General features: G+C 39.6%; 1 protein-coding gene across 2 annotated transcripts in view; it reads left to right on the top strand.

Annotated features, from left to right (window-relative positions):
- USP9X (ubiquitin specific peptidase 9 X-linked) overlaps window positions 1-20,496 on the top strand; it is a 100,055-nt gene that overhangs the window by 18,423 nt on the left and 61,136 nt on the right. For both annotated transcript variants that reach the window (XM_061359323.1, XM_061359322.1), the window contains exons 2-9: window positions 8,814-9,067; window positions 10,894-11,039; window positions 11,352-11,431; window positions 17,288-17,400; window positions 18,170-18,388; window positions 19,533-19,648; window positions 19,903-20,154; window positions 20,229-20,367. In XM_061359323.1, coding sequence (XP_061215307.1) covers window positions 8,972-9,067; window positions 10,894-11,039; window positions 11,352-11,431; window positions 17,288-17,400; window positions 18,170-18,388; window positions 19,533-19,648; window positions 19,903-20,154; window positions 20,229-20,367 — 1,161 coding nt within the window. In that variant the 5' untranslated portion in view covers window positions 8,814-8,971. The remainder of the gene's footprint in view (window positions 1-8,813; window positions 9,068-10,893; window positions 11,040-11,351; window positions 11,432-17,287; window positions 17,401-18,169; window positions 18,389-19,532; window positions 19,649-19,902; window positions 20,155-20,228; window positions 20,368-20,496) is intronic.

Below are 20,496 nucleotides of genomic sequence, written 5' to 3'. Positions count from 1 at the left end.
TCTTAAAGTGTTCTGGACAGTAGACTTTTCTGTACAGGTTGGAGAGGTGTAAGTATTACATCCATTTTAGAAAGGAATGAACAGCTTTAAGTGTTTAATATAGCCAGGACCAAACTAGATTTAGAGCATTTTAGTCAGTCTTCGGTACAAACTTTAGACATGCTATTTTCTTGAAGTAATGAAAAGTAGACAAGATACAATAATAATTACTCCACAGATAAGAGGATCGACTAAAAATGTGTGCATTAGTTTTAATTTAGAACATTATTTAAATTTAAACATTAAACTATGCTTTGTCCTTGCTTCTAGTGTTCTGTGGCTGCCTGTAAAGGACTGTGGTTGCAGTTGGACCTTCAATACCAAAATCCTGATTTGCTATATTACCAGCAACATGGAGTTTGGGTTGCACAATGGCAGTCTCCTGCATAAATGAACTGTAGCATAATTGGAAAAATATATAGCATTGTGTTGCTTAGCAGCATGAGATTGAATCTCTGTCTGAAACATGTGCATACTAAAGTTCTTAGATCTGATTTTTATTTTAGTTTTGAGATTGTTTCTTGTAGCTTTTTCTTTTAATCCATGGTGAAAGAAAGTCTTGCCCTCTTCTTTGCATGTTCATTGTGAATTCAAGAAAAAAGCTGCATAGTAAGTGAAAGTTATAGTTCAAAACATTGAAGCAATTTTTAAAATAGATTTCAGCATTTTCCAGATAGAAATGACTTACTGAGTTTGCTTTTCTTAGTTTAGTGCATGCATTTACTGATGGTTTTTTTTTTCATTCACTTGACTTAAAGTCATTGAATAAGTACGTTGAGAAAGACATTCAAGATCATGAAGTATAACCATTACCCCAGGACTGCCAAGAGCACCACTGAACTATATCACCAAGGGCCTCATCTGTGCAATGATTCCACCACTTCCCTGGGCAACCTGTTTCAATAGCCGACTACTTGCTCTGTGAATAAATTTTTCCTAATATCCAGTCTAAACCTCCCCTGGCACAGCTTGAGGCTATTTCCTCTTGTCCTTTCACTTGTTACTTGGGAGAAGAGAGCAACCCTCACCTCACTGCAGCTTCCTTTCAGGTAGTTGTAGAGAGTGATAAGGTCCCCCCCGACCCTTCTCAGGGCTAAACAACCCCAGTTCCCTCAGCTGTTCCTTGGAAGACTTATTCTCTAGACCCTTCACCAGCTTTGTTGCCCTTCTCTGGACCCACTCCAACACCTCAATATCTCTCTTGTATTGAGGGGCCCAGAACTGAACACAGTATTTGAGGTGCAGCCTCATCAGTGGACATGGTCACTTTCTTGCTCCTGCTGGCCACATTATTTCTGATACAGGTACTTCATTCTCGCTCTTGGAAAGCCTGGTTTGTTTTACTGTTGTGACCTGAATTCTGATTTCCTAGCATAAAACCTCACATTATCTTTGAATGTATTTTCTTACCCGCTTGGAAACGAGAATTTAACTAATACGATTGCTGGGGCTGTAAATTCTATGTCCCTTCTCCTCCTGTCATTGAGATATATTGAGTATCATTGAGGATACAGTTTCATGCCAGTGTAACTCCCACTTAAGGCTCCTGGGAGTGAAGGATTGGTCGTACTGGATGAGACTCTCAGTCTTGCTCAGTGCTTTGTCCATGACAGTGACCTGGAACGTATGCCTAGGGAAAAGCATGGCAGCTTGAGGGAGCACCATTAATGGACTTAATATTTGCTGCTTTTGTATGTAAGGCATTGACTGCTTGGTTTCTTGGTGCTGTATCTTTGATGTTCTCTGTCACGTAAGCAAAGCACTTTGTCTTCAAAATAGGACCCGCAGTTGACTTTCCTGTTTGGTAGCCGAAACTAAGTGTATGATCTGAAGACCGGGCCTGTTGTTACATTATCTGTGAAAAAACATCATGTACCTTAAGTAGTCAATGGTACACTATAACCATCACATGCCTCAACAGTTGTTGGCAAGTGAATGTCTTTTAGAGAAAGACACTTGTTGCTGCTGTCCAGTTCCCTTTCAAGGGCTGACCTTCATTGATTATTGCCTTGAAGTAAGACTGTAAGTCTGTAATCAGGTAATATCCATAATTTGTTGCTCAAGGAGGAGGAAGCATCATTGCATAAAGCTACCATTTTCTGCAGCATTTCTCTACAGACTTCAGCATAGAATGCTGTGTAGCTGGTACTTGAAGATACTGAATGCATGCAGATGACTCATTTGAGACCAAATTTATGGGGTTGATAGTTGTGGTCTTTCTGCTTTGTCTTTGACCTGACAACATGTGGTGATATTTTCTCTTGGAAGTTCACTTTCTGTGCTTTTATTGCACAGAACATGCAGTAGAATTCACATGAATGGTAGGTGTAGGAGCATCTTGTACAAAATGAAGTCACATACTGTTAAGAAGATGTATCTTAGCTAAACTAAGTCTCAACACTAAGCTTTGAAGTTAAAAAATAACCTTGAAAGACCTCAAGTGTGTTGCAGGACATCCCTCTATTGTGTTATATGATACTGGGGGCAAATAAACTGTATGTTTTCATGGATGTTTCAAGTGCTCCAGAAGCTTATGCTGCCAAGTGTGTTAACTTCAGATGTATGATGTGGAAAGATAAACCAAAAAGGTTGCTTGAAGTAACCTGTTTTTCAGTCATAACAGTTTTAGTTCTGTTCAGTCAGAACAGCAGCAATTGCAGTTACTCAGAATATGTCTTTTGCTATTATCATTTAGAAATTTCTTACTTCGAAATAATGTGTTGGAGCCTGATGCAGTTAAGTCACATTACATTCACTTCTTTACTAGGAGAAGGAACCTAAATGACTTGTCTTTGTAATATAAACTATTTGAACTAATGTTTTCTCTGACTGCTGCTTATCAGGTATTTTCTAAACATTGAAAGTTAGACACTTCTTGCTCTACTGAATAATAGCTTAATGACAAGTTTTTCATTAATCATTGAATACATTTTGGTTTCAGTGCATGCCAGTGTTAATGAGCAAATTATTGAGGCCACCGGTTTTCTATTCCAATTATATAAGTAATTTTCTTTTCCTGAAAGACATAAGGCACAGAGAAGAAAGGAAATGATAAATGCGTGGGGGGTGTGCATAGATGTAGCTACTGAATTAGGTCAGTGTTACAGTTTTGGGGGAGGTATTTCTAGATAAGAAGGCGTTTTGGTTAAAATAAAGGAATAGGGTAGAAGGTTAGATTCCCAAGTCTAGAATTTTTAGACTAAAATCAAGTCATAACCACTGCGATGAGTCAGTATTTATTTGGATTTTAAGAATGCAGTTCCCCGAATCCTGCGTGAAACAGGTCTTTGATACCTTTCAACTTAAAATTTGTGTTGCTGCAGTTAAACTTTTTTGCAGTACATCAATTAGGATGAAAAATCACATCTTCTGTGAGATCCCATCAAGATATGAATGTTCTTCTGTAAACAGTGCTTAGTAATTATTTTTTCTTAGCACAGTTGTATGATCCTACCACTACAGTCCTTAATGAAGAGTCCCTCCCCAGCATCCCTATAGATCCCTTCAGATACCGGAAGGCTGCTATGAGGTCTCCGTGCAGCCTTCTCTTCTCCAGGCTGAACAGCCCCAACTTTCTCAGCACTTCCCACATGAAGACAGGCTGAGAAAGTTGGGGCTGTTCAGTCTGGAGAAGAGAAGGCTGTGTGGAGACCTCACAGCAGCCTTCCAGTATCTGAAGGGGGCCTGCAAGGATGCTGGGGAGGGGCTCTTCATTAGTGACTGTAGTGATAGGACAAGGGGTAATGGCTTCAGACTTAAACAGGAGTTTAGGTTTCTTATAAGAAGGAAGTCCTTTATTGTGAGGTTGGTGAAGTACTGGAATGGGTTGCCTAAGGAAGTTGTGAATGCTCCATCCCTGGCAGTGTTCAAGGCCAAGTTGAAGAGAGCCTTGGGTGACATGGTTTAGTGTGAGGTGTCCCTGCCTAAGACAGAGGGGTTGGAACTGTATGATCTTAAGGTCATTTCTAACCCTAACTGTTCTATGATTCTGTGATTTTTTAGAAAGCTCTATTGTTACATGTTGAGTAGACTAGTATCCCGGCATACATTGTTACCACACTTCAAAATAGATGTTGTGGCACATATCTTCTCCTGTAAATATCCAGAAAACTTGAAATAAAGGGTAGATAGGTTTGTGTCCCTACATAGGGCTTACGTAATGCACAGGAATATGTCTTTTGAGGTCTGCTGCTGTCACCTGTTGCCTTGGATTTGCTTTTTTCTGAGACCTGATCCTTTAAGTACACCTGGGTCAGAGCAATCCGAGGCACAGCTACAGGCTGGGCAGAGGAGAGATTCAGAGCAGCCCTGCAGAGAAGGACTTAGGGGTGTTGGTCGATGATAAAATGAACATGAGCTGGCTTCAGTGTGCGCTTGCAGCCCAGAAAGACAACCATATGCTTGGCTGCATTAAAAGGAACGTGACCAGCAGGTCGAAGGAGGTGATCCTGCCCCTCTGCTCTTGTGAGACCTCGCGTGGAATTGTGTACAGTTCTGGTGTCAACATAAAAAGGACATGGAACTGGAACAAGTCCAGAGGAGGGCCACGAGGATGATCAGGGGGCTGGAGCACCTCCCATATGAAGACAGGCTGATAAATTTGGGGCTGTTCAGCCTGGAGAAGGCTGCATGGAGACCTCATAGCAGCCTTCCCGTATCTGAAGGGGGCTTATAAGGATGCCAGGGAGGGACTCTTCATTAGGGACTGTAATGGTAGGACAATGGGTACCAGGTTCAAACTTAAACAGGAAGAAGTTCTTTACTGTAAGGGTGGTGAGGCACTGGAATGGGTTGCCCAAGGAAGTCATGAATGCTCCATCCCTGGCAGTGTTCAAGGCCAGGTTGGACAGAGCCTTGGGTGACATGGTTTAGTGTGAGGTGTCCCTGCCCATGGCAGGGGGATTGGAACTTGATGAACTTAAGGTCCTTTCCAACCCTAACTATTCTATGATTCTAAGTAGCTAATTTAGGAGAAAGGCTGTGTGTGTGTTGGGGTGTTCCATTTACTTTTGAGGAGATGACGTTGAGACTCAGATGAAAGCTGTGTGAGGACCAAGCTGTGTTAGAGAAGTGTGTTTCTTGATCGTTACATGCTTAAATGCCGTCCCTTGTATTTGCTGTTACATGTTAATCCTGTAACAGAGCAATATGTACATACTTGTTTCCTATCTAGCACTTAGCCGGGAACCTATGTCTGATGGGTTTTTTTTCCTGGCTTTTGAGAGAGTGCTTGATTGCTTTCCTTACCCAAACAAAATTAATCTATGTGCCACATAGGCAGGAGGTTGCTGGTATTGGAAGCTGAGGTGATGCTCAGATGTGCAGCTGTACAAAATGCTTGAGCCTGGAAGGAGAAGCCCTTCCCGGAGGGCAGTGCCATGTCCAGCATCCTCTGGATGGTGTGCTGGTGGTGTTGGAATGCTACTTGCAGTGAGTGGTGTCTTCTAAATGGGGAGCACGCAAAATCAAAAAACCCATAGCTGTCTGCCTGATGTTACTAAAGTTAAAAGGAGTCAGGTGAAGCAAAAGCTGAGTTTTGCTTGTAATTTAGTGGTGGATCAGGGTGACATAAGGAGATACAAGAAGCGTGGCAAATTGGAATTTGCTTGGCTGGTAATAGAAAGCATATGTCAGTGAGGTTCGTTTGGCTCAGTCTTTGTAGCCTCATAACATCGCTTGTTGAACAATGGAGTAGTTTGTCATTTAACAGGCACCTGTCTCCATCTTGACACTGTATCGAAACATCCATTCAAAGCTTTGGGTAAAGAAGATAGGGTTGTTTTTTTTAACATGTCTTAGCGTGCTGAATGCAAAATCAAATATAGTAGAGATGATCCATATCTCCTTTAGAATTCAGCTGGATATGCAGTTTGAATTTTCTGTTGTCCGTTCTGTATGCTTAAAAGCAAGGTGTCAATGTATCAGTTCACATTTGTCTAGAAATAATCAATGTTTAAACGGGTATAAAGGCTATTCTTGAGCTGAACCAAACTGTGGCATGGTGAGTTTTAACTAAAAGGTTGATTAGTCTGAATTAGCGAAGTGATGGGAATTTGAAATTCCATGGTTAATTAGTTCTGAAGTCAATAAAGCGGTAGTGTGTTCTCTGTGGGCGTGCAGTTTGGCATTTTCTCTGAAACATAAATGGTTAAATCAGTGCCTGAAAACAGGACTAGTGAACTACTCCCTTCTAATGCTGTTTAAAACCATAAATTGGAATATAATTTGTCACAATAATGTGTTTGTGTACTCTGTAATTAGAAGGGAAATATCTGATGAAAAGGATATCCTTGCAATTTAGAATATATGGATACTACAAGAAGCAGTGAGACCATTTACTAGGGTGTTTTTAGTTTGCAGCATAACCTGAAGTTACTTTTGTATCTCTAAAGATGTCACACAAATTGGCAGAGGAAAAGTGATGAACTCATTTAAGAAGTTCGCCTATAGATGTTCTGTATTTACTAGCATCTACAAAATTCTGCATATTTTTTAATACAGATTTTGTTTTACTCTCTGAATTTACAAGATTTTGAATAAATAGGTTATTTCAGTAGTAGTTTTCTTGTACGTCCTAGTTAAATTATGTCACCTTGAGCAGAAATGAGTTTACAAGAATGCTTTGCCCAGACCCTTCAGCTAAACACAGACAATACCTGAAAGGTAAATTCACACTAGTGTAAGTCTGTCTGACAGGAGAGCTGCAGTTTTGTCCTGGCTCCCTAGCTGGCATTAGGATGAGAACTCTCTTGCCTTGTAGTACACCAGCTCAGGTAATTAAAAAAATGAAAAATCATCACAGTCTTTTGGAGTTTTCTGTGGTGTTGTTTGCTTTAGTACTGTGGACTGGCTCACTTCATGATAGTTCAGCCAAAAGCATCAGAATAAGAAGGACATTAAATTGAAGCTGCTTGCACTTGATGTAAGATTTTGTGAAACCTTAACTGCCAGTGATTGTTTCTTTCTGCAATGGAAACAAACCTAGACTAGGATTGCTGCTGAAAGGAGCAGTTTCACCCTTTTCTGGCCTTGCTGCTACATTGTTTCCTTGCTCAGGAAAAATTATTATGCTTAAGGAAGGTTTATTCTGGTATTAGTTGGTTTAGGGCTGTTGAAAAATATGATGTAAGTTGGCAGAAGCTCGATTTCATTGGTTTATGCAAGTACCTGGAAACCTCAGTTGAGTAGTGCAGGGGAACTGACTGCATTGAACTGCAGTAGATTGCTAGATTGCAGTGTGTGTGGTTTTTATATATATATATATATATATATATATATACACACACGACAGGAAACTTAATCTTGCTAATACTTTCTAACTAGTGATCTTTCTAAACATCAATAGAAAACTATTATTAAATACTCAGGAGGGCATTTAAAAAGGAGTACCCATTAAAATATATTTGTTTACAAATTTGCATTTAATTTTTTTGTTTTGTTTTGTTTTCCCCCCAAAAGAAAGTTTGAGTTTATTATGTCTTTGTTCTGGACTTAGGAGGCTCACTGTGAATATGAATTCTGAAGGACAGGGGTGGATTACAGTTGACTGTGTTCACAGAATAGGGTTTTGTTGAAAAGTGAGCATTGTTTTAGTGGAGATCTCAGAGTTTGTTGGTGCTGTTAATATTGGAGACTGCACAGAGGAGGGATAGTGTTGTATTCAGTCAAAATTTTTATTGTATATGTAATGGTTTGCAAATCTGTATTATTTAGGAAAGGATTTTTAAGTCTCTTGGAGAAGAAAGATGAGATGAGATGTCATAATTAAACACTTAAAAATGTGCAAGTATTACAGTAGAAACTTCAATCTAACTTGATAATTTGAAGCTTTTGCTGATTGAATCAGAAACTTGGCACTGCCAAGTGAATCTTGCTCAAAGCTCATACAGTCTACCACTATACCAGGCTTTTGAACTTCCTGAGTTCAAAAAGCTTGGTGTTTTATGTGGTGCTTGGAAGCCTGAGTTGTTCTGGAAAATTTACGTTGTGTCTTCTGTGGTTACACAGTGCCCTGTGGCATAGAGTAGAATTGCTGTTGTAATACAATTTTTATTTCTGTATATAACACAGTTAAGTTGAAACACAGTGACTATTGAACTGTTTGTGTATCATGGTTACAAGATCAACAAGTAAACCTGATGTCAGAATTTTCTTAATGTAATCTACTGAAGTACTTTGGGGGGATGTGATGGGCTTTGCAGTAGGCCTGAAAGGCCAATGGACCCAGACGTGCTAGAAGAAGGGAATACAGGACAAATGCCCTGGGTAAAAACAGATGTGCTAATAGAAGAGGTTTGACTGCAGGGCCTCTATTAGTCTTGGCTGAGGTAGAATCAATCTCTAACTCCCTCTCAGGCATCTGCAGCTAGACAGTGTCAAGGGAATAGTATTGGAAAAGGTTATGAATTTGGCTGTTCATACTCTTAACTAGATAATTTCTGTATAGACCTAAATCAGTACCTTGAATTAAAATCTAAAATCTACCGTAGCAGTTTGAACACAACAGAGAGAGAGTTGTGAATTTTGGATATCTGTCAGTTTCTCGGTGGTATAGGGGTAAATATCAGTGTAATTTTTACTTAGAATATTTAAAATCATCTTAAATATTTCAAATGTAACCTTCTGATGTCAGTTGTAATCAATAAAAAGAAATAATAAGTCTAAAATAAAGGATTCTTTGTAGCAGTGGTGTTTGGTTTTGTAGTGCTCTTTTTCAGGTGTGGATTACTTTCATATGCATGTGTCAATATAGCATATTGTCCTTTTTCTTTCAGGTTATGCAATGGTCTCTGCAAGATGGCATGTTCTTGAGTTGGAGCTTTTTAAGGCAAGCATATGCTGGTACTTCAACTTTACTAAGTGGACTATAATTTCTTCTCTCACAACAACTACATAAGCAGACAAAATTGCAAAGATCTGCCCTGTGTCGAGTATGACAGCCACGACTCGTGGCTCTCCGGTAGGAGGGAATGATAGCCAGGGCCAGGCTCCTGATGGACAGTCACAGCCTCCCCTCCAGCAGAATCAGGTATGATATTAACAGGTTGTATAAAAATAAAAGGGGTTCTTCTGGAGTAGTGTTTCTGAGTTGTTTGTGTTTGTATGTTTCTAGAGATGTCTAGTTAAGTTTGATACTTTTATGTGTGTCTGAAAATCCAAAAAGATTCTGAGGGATGAAGGCAATGCTGTTGGCAAAGTAAATACAGTTGGGGAGCTCTGCATTGAAAAAAGATGCTCCCTTTTAAGGTGTATGTACTTTGGATAAGAACCTTTCTTGGAGTAATATTAGGAGCTTCCTCAGAACTGTGTTGTAGAATTATCTGCCACCAACTGATAAAACTACTCTCCAAGTTCAGTTTATGCTTAGTTCTTCAAAAGCACTTTTCAGATGAAGCATCTTAGATGTTGGTATCAGATCTTTAAGACTAGCTTCATGTAGGTACATTGTACTAGACTGCCTGAAAATGTTTGTTGAACAGGTTGTCCTGCTTTCAGAAGACAAGCAAAAATTTTCAACTATTATAATGTTATGATTCTTTTTATTGATTAAATACCAAAAAAGATGCTTTTAAACAGTGCAGCCAAACCCATTTGGAAGAAAAATTACACTTTGTCAATCAGTTCAGTATGAAGGTGACAGTTGTTAAATACCATAAGGTTTTAGTGGTTGTTACTTCCTGAGAATTAATTTTCTTTGGAACACATGTGGTGGGTTGACTCTGACTGCCAGGTAAGTCTCCACCCTGTCACTTACTCCCTCCGCCTCAGTGGGGTGGGGGAGAGAATAGGAAGGGGAAAGTAAAATATTGTATGGGTGAGATAAAGGCAGTTTAATAAGCGAAGGGGTATGGGAGAGAAACAAGTACTGCAAATGTAGTGACTCAGCAGCAACTGGTGGATGCCTAGCTAGTCCCCAAGCAACATCTACCTTGGGAAAAAAACCCCCCCCCCCCCCCCCTTTTATTGCCGAATGTGACACTATCTGATATGGAATATCATTTTGGTAAGTTTCGGCCAGCTGTCTTGCTGAATCCCCTCCTAGCCTCTTGGTCACCCCCAGCCTACTTATGGCTGGGGTGCAGAGTGAGAAAACACAAGGCCTTGAATTTGTGCACCCACTACTTAGCACTCAAAACCCTGGTGTGTCACCAGTACTGTTTTGGTCAGAAATTCAAAACCCAGCACCACACAGGGTGCAGTGAAGAAAACTCCATGTCAACCAGACATGGTGTGACATCTGAAAAATATTCTTGAGGTTTTGGTCCTTCCTTGTCCTCCTAAATCTTGCTGTTCTGATTTGAATCTATTATTGTCATTTCATACTATTTCTGTATACGGATAAGCCTGTATCTATAGAATTCATTGTATTTTGCATGGCCCATCAAAATGGGCTTTAACTAATCATGTTCTTGGAGGTTGGTGAATAACCAGCTGTAATTGTTGTTACTCATTTTTAGCACACTTCTTTAGAAGATGTTCTTCATGATTGTTTTCTTATGTGCTGTTGCTGCAGTTTGTCTTTCTCCCTAAAAACAGTCATTTTTTCCTGGAGAAGATTTGTAAAAACTGGCACATCGATATTGGATTTATTTTCACTTTCTGTATAGGTGGCCTGCTGAAATAGAAGACTGTTGCAAAAAAACCCCACGCTTTCAGGCAAAGTAGCGTAATTCTTAAACTGTCAAGATAGAACACAAATAGCATGTTTAATGCTCTGTTTTTCTTTAATCTGAAATCAAATGATTTTATATATTTTATGATGACAGGTACTTACTTCAAGTGATTCTTTGAAACACAGTGTGAAGGAAAAATGCCAAACGGCAGTATTTAAAGTATTTTCCATACCAATTTTAGACTTCTTCTCCTGATTCTTCCAATGAGAACTCCCCAGCTACCCCGCCTGAGGAGCAGGGCCAAGCAGATGCTCCACCCCAGCTTGAAGATGAGGAGCCTGCATTTCCACACACAGACCTGGCAAAATTGGATGACATGATCAACAGGTATTTTCACACTTTCTTTCAGAGGGTGTAGGTTATTTGTGCAGAATATCTTGATAGTGGAATTAGGGTTCTTGGCAACTTTTTTTTGCTGGATTTCATTAAATACTTTTTTTTATTGGGTTAGAACTGTAAAAAGAAGCTCAAATCGGGTGTTTATTTTGGCTTTGGTGGGTTGGTTGTTGTAGGGAGGTTTTTTTATTCCTTTTTTTTTTTTTTTTTTTAAATGGAGTGCTCATCAGGGCTTTTAAAAATTTATTTTCTTGCCCTATATTACAAGCATCAACAAAGGAGCTGTTTTGTTTTTGAATATAGGCCCCGATGGGTGGTTCCTGTATTGCCGAAAGGGGAATTAGAAGTTCTTCTAGAAGCTGCTATTGAACTAAGTAAAAAAGGTAAGCTGAAAAGACAATTAATGATTATTGGGCCAGTGTGTAAAGTCTTTTCCTGTTCTGTTGAATCCCTGGAGGAGGCTTAAAAATTCTTAATTATTTCTTATAACCCTGGTCCTGCGTATTTTGTCAGAATGGTGTGCAGAACCCTCACAGATTAGAAATTTTAGAAAGCCATTAATGTAGTTAGAAATTAGGTGCCTTAGCATGAGTGGGGAAGTTGAATAAGCTCACAGCAATAAAAATCTTGTCATTCCTGCCCTACCTGTTTTCTATATTCTCTTTGATATCAGATCCAGTGGGTTTGGTCTTTTTAATAGATACTAGAACTCAAAGAATTCTAGGTTTTTAAAAGTAAGATACTGATACAGTTTTCCAAATGTCTTGCCATAAATTTTTGTTCAAATTTTGCACACACATACTTTTGAGATTAGAGAAAAGGTAGAATTTTAAACAACATGACTTAGACTAATAATTCTGCTATATTGCTTACTGTGTCTGACTTGCTTGGAAGTAGGAAGGTTTTGTATCAGTATTGTGTATGTGTTTGTTAAACTAGTCAGATTGACAAGTTTCTTGTTTCATAGAATAGTTAGGGTTGGAAAGGACCTTAAGATCATCAAGTTCCAACCCAGCTGCCATGGGCAGGGACACCTCGCTCTAAACCATATTACCCAAGGCCTCATCCACCCTGGCCTTGAACACTGCCAGGGATGGAGCATTCACAACCTTCTTGGGCAACCTATTCAGTGCCTCACCACCCTAACAGGAAATAATTTCCTCCTTATATCCAATCTAAGCTTCCCCTGTTTAAGTTTTAACCCATTACCCCTTGTCCTATCACTACAGTCCCTAATGAAGAGTCCCTCCCCAGCATCCCTATAGGCCCCCTTGAGATCCTGGAAGGCTGCTATGAGGTCTCCACGCAGCCTTCTCTTCTCCAGGCTGAACAGTCCCAACTTTCTCATCCTGTCTTCATATGGGAGGTGCTCCAGTCCCCCGATCATTCTCGTGGCCTTCCTCTGGACTTGTTCCAACAGATCCATGTCCTTTTTATGTTGAGGACACCAGAACTGCACACAATACTCCAAGTGAGGTCTCACGAGAGCAGTATAAAGGGGCAGGATCACCTCCTTCGACCTGCTGGTCTCACTCCTGTGTGTTCTGGAAAGTTCTGTTCTCCTGAAAGTTGCTTTGGTCTCCTATTCCAGTCAGTATTTATTGCCCTAGTATTTCAGTAACAGCAGAAGTCAGATCAAAATATTCTTATAGGGGATCTACACTTACCAGGTAGTTATGTTTTAAATACAGTGACATACAGAGTACCCTTTCCTTACTTTTGCATAGCTGTACAAGGACAACTTCAATTTCATGTTAATAAAGGTTATTCTTAGGGAGTTCTAAGAATAAAAAGTTGGTTGTGATCGTAATATTCTGGATTATCTTGAATGTTTTCTGTAAGTTGTTTTTGCTTCAGAGCACTCTCTGGAGAAACTAAAGTTAGGGTGCATCCCTGTGATCCAGGATAGGATAATAACATGATGTTGTCAACACTGATTTATTGGTATTTGTGTTTGGAATTTGCTTCTTTGCATGTAGCTAGGTCTGGCAGGAGTCCTAAGGTGACTGTAGAATTTGCAAGTGAGTGCATCTGTTCAGGAGCAAAAAAAAAAGTCAACTTATGAAAGAAGAATGCAGCCATCTATGTCTGGGCTGTTGAAACAGTGCAGTAAAAAGAAATTCTCTGCTTGTGATTTGTGAGAGATGTATGTACTGCCAGCTGTTAAGTCATCCTTAAAAAAAAAAACAACAAAAAAGCCAAAAAGTGATCAATGGAATGAAGTAATAAGAGCACAACAAGATTTTCAGCTGCTTCTAACATCAATGTACATCTCCAAAGCATCAGACTTAGTTAAAAGTTCCCAAACAAAACTTTGTCTTAACTTCATCCATCAGCTCCCTCAGGACCTGCAGATGGATTTCATAAGGTCCCATGGACTCTTGCGCACTTTCTGGTTCCTAAGATCAGTTTTGAACCTGGTCTTCTACAGTGGCCTGAGGTCTTCTGTATAAAAAGATGGGTTTCTTTAAATACCTTTCATTGCTCAAGGAAATGACAGGGTGCTCAACAGTGTAACTGACACCATTTTGGTGGCTCAGAACTTGGCAGACCCTGTTTCAGAGTTGTTTATATATAGGGAAGTAATATGAAGTATTCCATTGTTAATAGATTGAAAAATATGTGTTCCATTATCTCAGCAGGATCTAAAATAGGACACCTTGCTACCTGTCTATGGGCATTTTTCTTAATCTGCGGAGTTCTTTTTCAAAAGGGAAGAATTTAAAGCAGAAATAGAAAAATAACCACCTGTTGAATTACTTAAATTTTGTAGTGTAGTCTGTAACTCATCTGTATTATGAAGCAACAAAACCTAAGAAAAACGTTTCCCAAGCACAGTTTCCCAGTGTTTGGGTTTTTTAAATAGCTTCTATTCCTACCATTGCCAGTGGCCATCATCATTCTGGAGTGACTTCAGTGTAGCTGCTGTCTTTGTGACCCTGTCTGTAAAATAAGTGGTATTTGCATCCTCTATAAATCTTTTCAGCAACTGAAATTGAAAGGGACATCACTGAATTGAAAGCAGTCATCAGAATTAAATGTCATCATTACCACCTTCAAGTGCAAGGAGCAAATAGGACAGAGTAGTATGAATCTTATCTAGACTGTGACTTTCATTATTCTTGGCAGATGCCTTTATTTATGGAAGATTATCTTTTATGTGTAGGCATAGATGTATTATTCTTCATTAAACAAGTTGTGAGGGTATCAAACCGTAGGCTGGAGTTACTTGCTAATAGAAGAAAACCTACTTGAAAAATAGTGTTTAATAGTAAGACTGATGTTTATATTCACAGTATAATTCTGCAATACTTACGAATTGTTTTGAGTAGTGAGATTTGCTCCAGAAAGAAATGTAGTGAGTTGGATGCTGGATGCTGTAAATTTAAAAGTTAAAAAAAAAGCTGTTTGTTTTAGTTTTAGTTCTTTTATAAGCAAGAATATTCTCTGCTCTTTCTTTCAAATTTCCCTGAACAGCTCTGCATTGCTCCATCTTTATTGTGGATGTTATTGCTTCTGATGTTTTCATTCAATTTTTAATATGCTGCTGAAACTTTCCAGTGTGACATACACACAAGCAAGATGCAAGGCAACTTTTACAATTCGTAGCTTATTTAAACTGAAATGTGATTTCACTGTGCAACAGTACCAAGCACAACTACAGGCTGTGCAGAGAATGGATTGAGACCAGCCCTGCAGAGAAGAAAATGGGAGTGTTGGTCAACAAGAAGCTGAACATGAGCCAGCTGCAGTGTACACTTGCAGCCCAGGAAGCCAACCGTATGTTTGGCTGCATCAAAATGAGCGTGACCAGCATGTCAAGGGAGATGATCCTGCCCCTCTACTCTGCTTTTGTGAGACCCCACCTGTAGTACTGTATTCAGCCCTGGGGCACCCAACACAAGAGGGATGTGGACTTGCTTGAGCATGTCTAGAGGAGGCCACAAAGATGATCAGGGGTCTGGAGAACCTCTCCTGTGAAGACAGGCTGAGAGACTTGGGCTTGTTCAGCCTGGAGAAAAGAAGGCTTCAGGGAGGCCTCCATGTACCTAAAGGGGGCTATAAGAAGTCTGGAGAGGGGCTTTTTATGGGGTCATGCAGTGATAGGACAGGGGGGAATGGCTTTAAACTGAATGATAGAAGGTCTAAATTAACTATTGGGAAGAAGTTTAGTGAGGGTGGCGAGACACTGGAAGAGGTTGCCCAGAGAAGTTGTAGCTGCCTCATCTCTGGAAGTGTTCAAGGCCAGCTGGGATGGGGCTTGGAGCAACCTGGTCTAGTGGAAGGTGTGCCTGCCTATGGCAGTGGGATTGGAACTAGATGATCTTTAAGGTCTCTTCCAACCCAAACCCTTGATCAGCCTTGATCCCAAGTCTTTATTTTTGATGAATTGAAAAGCTTACAGAGCAGAAGAGGCAGGCTCTAGAGTCTTAAAAACACAAAGTTTGTGTGCATGAGCACATGTGCTTTCAAAAGCTAGGCAGCCCTGTAATGGGAATTGTTTCCAGTATCCTTTAAAGACCATTTCTCTCTGAATGATCTGTCTGCATTTCTGTGTGACCACTCTTGAGTTCCTTACTGAAAAGTATCTTATGCATTTTCTTGAAATGATTGGGTTTTGTCATGTATCTAAAGCAAGGACAGTATATTTGTCCTTGTGTCCCAAAGTTCCTTAGCCATTTGGGCTAGAATCAATGCAGTGAAAAACAGTAAGGTCAGTGCAGTGTCTTGTTGTAGAAGAACTATTAAACACCTGATGATTTGATCAGTAAGAGTTATTGAAAGCCTGCCAGAATCTGTGAGTGCCATGTGTAGCCACTGTGCCCATGGACAAGCGTCTCTGGTTTCACCAGAGAATATTAGCCCCAGGTCACTGTCAGTTCTACAGGGTCTGAGGCAGCCCTTGCTAACCCATCATAAGGTTTCTGCATTGCCCTTGTTGAGGCTCCAGGTCTTGGGTAGGGGTGGGATCAATGGCACAGCTCTATGACCAGTGCGTGGAGCCAGCTCAGCTCTGGGGTTGCAGCTATGAAGCTGTGTAGTCCAAAGTCATGAAGAAGAGGAGGTGGGTGATTTTGCGTGGGGCCCTAGTGTTACAACTATATACTGTTGAATACTCAGATGCATCAGTGTCTGTTCATAAACATTTGTATCTAGACTGACAAGTTTTATGGACCCAGGGTGTTTCTGCTCTTGAGGCAGGGTTAAACCACACAGAATTATCTGGCAGATTGACCACTTTTAAGCCTAGGTACAGAAATGAAGTGGTCGTCTGTTCTTTCTTCAGTCCCCTAATTGGAGCTCCCATATACTTTATATTGCACATCACCTTCTCCTTTCCTGTTCACTTTTTTCTTACTGCATAATCCATTTCTCCAACTTCTCTCAATCCTGTCACGTGTTTTAAAAATACTTCTAAAATTATCTAAGGAGTGCAAGGAGGTAGCTTTCCTAGAACATTAATCCATCAGGGTTTTGTCCATTCAAGAGTACGTTAAGTTTGTCTTTGTCCAAGGCTTGTTATTTTAAAGTAATTCTGAAACTGTAAACACCAAACCTTTGAAGTCCAAATGTTGTTGTTTGAACCCAGCTAGAAACTAAGCACCACAGAGCCACTCCTCTGGTGGGATGGGGGAGAGAACTGGAAGGGTAAAAGTGAGAAATGTTGTGTGTTGAGATAAAGACAAAAGGGTAAAGCAAAAGCTACACACACAAGCAAAGCAAAACAAGGAATTCATTCACTGCATCCCATAGGCTGGCAGGTATTCAGCCATCTCCAGGGAAGGCAGGGCTCCATCACACATCATGGTTAGCTGGGAAGACAAATGCCATCACTCTAAACACCCCTCCCTTTTTTTTCTTCCCCCAGCTTTCTATGCTGAGTATGATCCCATATGGTCTGGGATACTCCTTTGGTCAGTTGGGGTCAGCTGTCCCAGCTGTGTCCCCTCCCAACTCCTTGTGCACCCCCAGCCTGCTCACTGGTAGGGTTGTGTGAGAAGCAGAAAAGGCCTCAGCTCTGTGTAAGCATTGCTCAGCAATAACAAAAACATCCCTGCATTATCAACACTGTTTCCAGCACAAATCTAAAACATGGCCTCATACCAGGGGAAAATTAACTCTATCCCAGCCCAAACCAGCACACCAAATCACTGTTTTCAATATTTAAAAGTTCATGTACCAACTAAATGAAATTGCATATCTAATAGTTTGTTCCTCTCTTTTCTGTTTTAAAATAGGCCTTGATGTCAAAAGTGAAGCATGCCAGCGATTTTTTCGAGATGGGTTGACAATATCTTTCACAAAAATCCTTACAGATGAGGCAGTCAGCGGCTGGAAGTTTGAGATACATGTGAGTTTTTAAAGTTGTGTTTCTGAGAAGCATAGTGATTTAAATGAGGAAGGAGACTGCCTTTGTGACTATGAAGAGGCTGCAGAGACTGGATCTCAATTTTGAAACTCATCTCACCAGAGAACTGGGAGAACTCTTACACATGACTCTGGTTGGGTGGTAGGGGAGTCATCCTTCTATTGTTTCATCTTACTGTCTCTGGTGCTTTTGGAAGGAAGGAAAACATCAGAGATGGTCTGGGGAGGACCAGAACTTTGTATGTTCAGTAGTGCAGCTCTTGTTAGGCAGGCTGTCTTTGGTCAGATGTCTATAGAGACCTGCTTATTTTTATCTGCATGCTAGGACATGAAAACTTGCTTTTGTTAGTAAAAGCTTTTAGCACTCTGCTAACTTCTGAATGTTTGTAGCAGCTCCTTTGAATACAAAAACTGCCTGTTGGACAGCTAGTTACGTGCCAAGTGAGAAACTGTAAAGTTCTTGATAAGAAAATCAGTATCTGGGGAAAAATAGGTGAAAGAAGGAAAAGTTAATAGTTCAGTGGAGAGTCATGAATGTCTCCACCAAAAATATTTGTGTCTCTTTCCTAAATTTAATTTTTAGCTGAAAACAGATTTTTTTAAAGCTTGTTTAAGGAGGAGTACAAATTAAAATACAGCGCTGTAAAAACTCTTATGCAACTCTGCGTACTGAGTACAAATGGTTCAAAGTTTCTACTTCATATTCGTTGTACGATCAACACATTCTTGGTTGCTGTTTTTTTTCTTAATAGAGATGTATTATTAACAACACTCATCGACTAGTGGAACTATGTGTGGCCAAGCTGTCCCAGGATTGGTTTCCCCTTCTTGAACTTCTTGCAATGGCCTTAAATCCTCACTGCAAATTCCATCTATACAACGGTACTCGGCCCTCAGAAACAGTTCCTGCAGGAGTCCAGCTTGCTGAAGATGAACTTTATGCCCGTCCTCCTGACCCACGATCGCCAAAGGTGTGAGACCATTTTCAGACCTGTATTTTATGCAGTGTTAGGTAATTAACATAGTAGCTGTAGAGAGGTCGTTTTAGAGGAGGGGAAAAAAACCTTCAATTTATCGCTAAGATGTTCTGCTGCTTTTGACGCTTAACCAGTAATGATATAATGCGCATTTCTCCTTCTAACCCATTCAGTCTTTGGTCCACAGTCAAACTGTCACATGTTTCTGTGGTAAGCTGGCACAACTCTATTGGAATGCCATTCCTACAGCACTAACTGGCTTGCTTGTATTTGCTAGTTTATGGATTTACCTTCTTACTCAACATGATTTTGTAGGTGGCACATTTTGAGGAGAGATTATGTGATAACGTAGGAATTTTCTCTCCCCTTTCTTGGAGCTCCCAATATTGGGAGAAATGTTTTTAATTGGACATGGAATGTTACAGTCAGTGTGGTTTAGGGGTTTGGGTTATTTTGTTTTTTATTTTGTGGGGTTTATTTTGTTTGGGTTTTTGAACCAGCAGTGCAGACTAGTAATCTGTTCTTTGTTCTTGGGTCTGAATTTTTCAGAATTGTGCCCAAATGGCATTGGTACAACTTCAGGATGTAATTGAATTATATTATTTTTGCTATCTTTCTTTTTAATCCCCTCCTCCTTTTTTAGTAGAAGTGCTAGCTATTGATGCATAAGAACCACAGATAAAGAATTCCAGTGTCCTTGGACTTCCCTGCACTACTTTCTGCACTTAGAAGAATGTTGTTTTACATTCTGACTGCTTTTATATGCAGCATTATCACATCAGGACCAGGAACAAAAGAACCCAGAATCATACTTTCTGTAGTTAACTTAGCAGTCAAAGCTGAGCCTGAAGTAGAATCATTCTTATTTCTATATATTTGATAAATTTCTCTGAATGACTAATATACAGCATCTTTTCTTTGACGTGATAACAGGAAAGATCTTGTTGCTCATTTCTGAGCATTTCCTTAAAATTGAATATTTAAACTATAAAGGCAAGCCCACTGTCAGTTCTGTTACTACCTAATAGTTAATTGTGTAAGGACTTTTTTAAGACAAACTTTGTTACTATCAGGTACTTGAAAGTGTTTCTGAATGGATATTGTAGATGCCAGAAAGTAACTGTTTATTGTATTGCAGGGTTGGCTAGTAGATCTTATCAACAAGTTTGGCACATTAAATGGATTTCAGATCTTGCATGATCGCTTCATGAGTGGATCAGCATTGAATGTCCAGATAATTGCAGCTCTCATCAAGTAGGTTTTTTCATATTAATTTATATATTCGGAATAGTTGGACTAAGTATAAAATATGTGAGTGCAAAGCTTAGTCTTTTCTTGAGGCAGTTCCTCTCACTCCATCTCTTAATTAGTTTTATCACGTGTTTACCTTAAGCATTTCATGTACTTGTAAATGAACTTTAGATTCTTGAATTAATTGCTGCTTACTATCATAATACTACACAACTAGCAGTTACGGCACTTTGATCCCTTTTCTTGTTTCCTTTTAGGCCATTTGGACAATGTTACGAATTTCTAACATTACATACAGTGAAGAAATACTTCCTTCCAATTATAGAAATGGTTCCACAATTTTTAGAAAATTTAACAGATGATGAACTGAAAAAAGAAGCAAAGAATGAAGCCAAAAATGATGCTCTGTCAATGATAATCAAATCTCTAAAGAACTTAGCTTCAAGAGTACCTGGACAAGAAGAAACTGTAAAAAACTTAGAAATATTTAGGTTAAAAATGATACTTAGGTAAGATATGCCTAATGGGATATGCTGCTGCTGACATGTTTTTTCACACTTCTTACATTTAATTTGTCTTACAGGTTGTTACAAATTTCTTCTTTCAATGGTAAAATGAATGCACTAAATGAAGTTAACAAAGTAATATCCAGTGTGTCATATTATACTCATCGGCATGGTAATCCTGAAGAGGAAGAATGGCTTACAGCTGAAAGAATGGCAGTAAGTTCTCTTCCTCACTGAAATACATTGACTAGATTTTCCTCTTCCTTATTACTTTAATTGTAGGAGTTGTTATGTATTATGCATCTTGCATGCACTGCTGTTTTCATATCTAGTGTTATATCTAGT

This window comes from Neopsephotus bourkii, unplaced genomic scaffold (assembly GCF_033783945.1).
Source record: "Neopsephotus bourkii isolate Nb327-2 ecotype Australia unplaced genomic scaffold, CSIRO-AGI_Nbou_v1 NB_962, whole genome shotgun sequence".
Classification (NCBI taxonomy): domain Eukaryota; kingdom Metazoa; phylum Chordata; class Aves; order Psittaciformes; family Psittacidae; genus Neopsephotus; species Neopsephotus bourkii.
The sequence above is the reverse complement of the archived record's forward strand: the minus strand, read 5'-3'. Positions and strand labels throughout refer to the sequence as shown.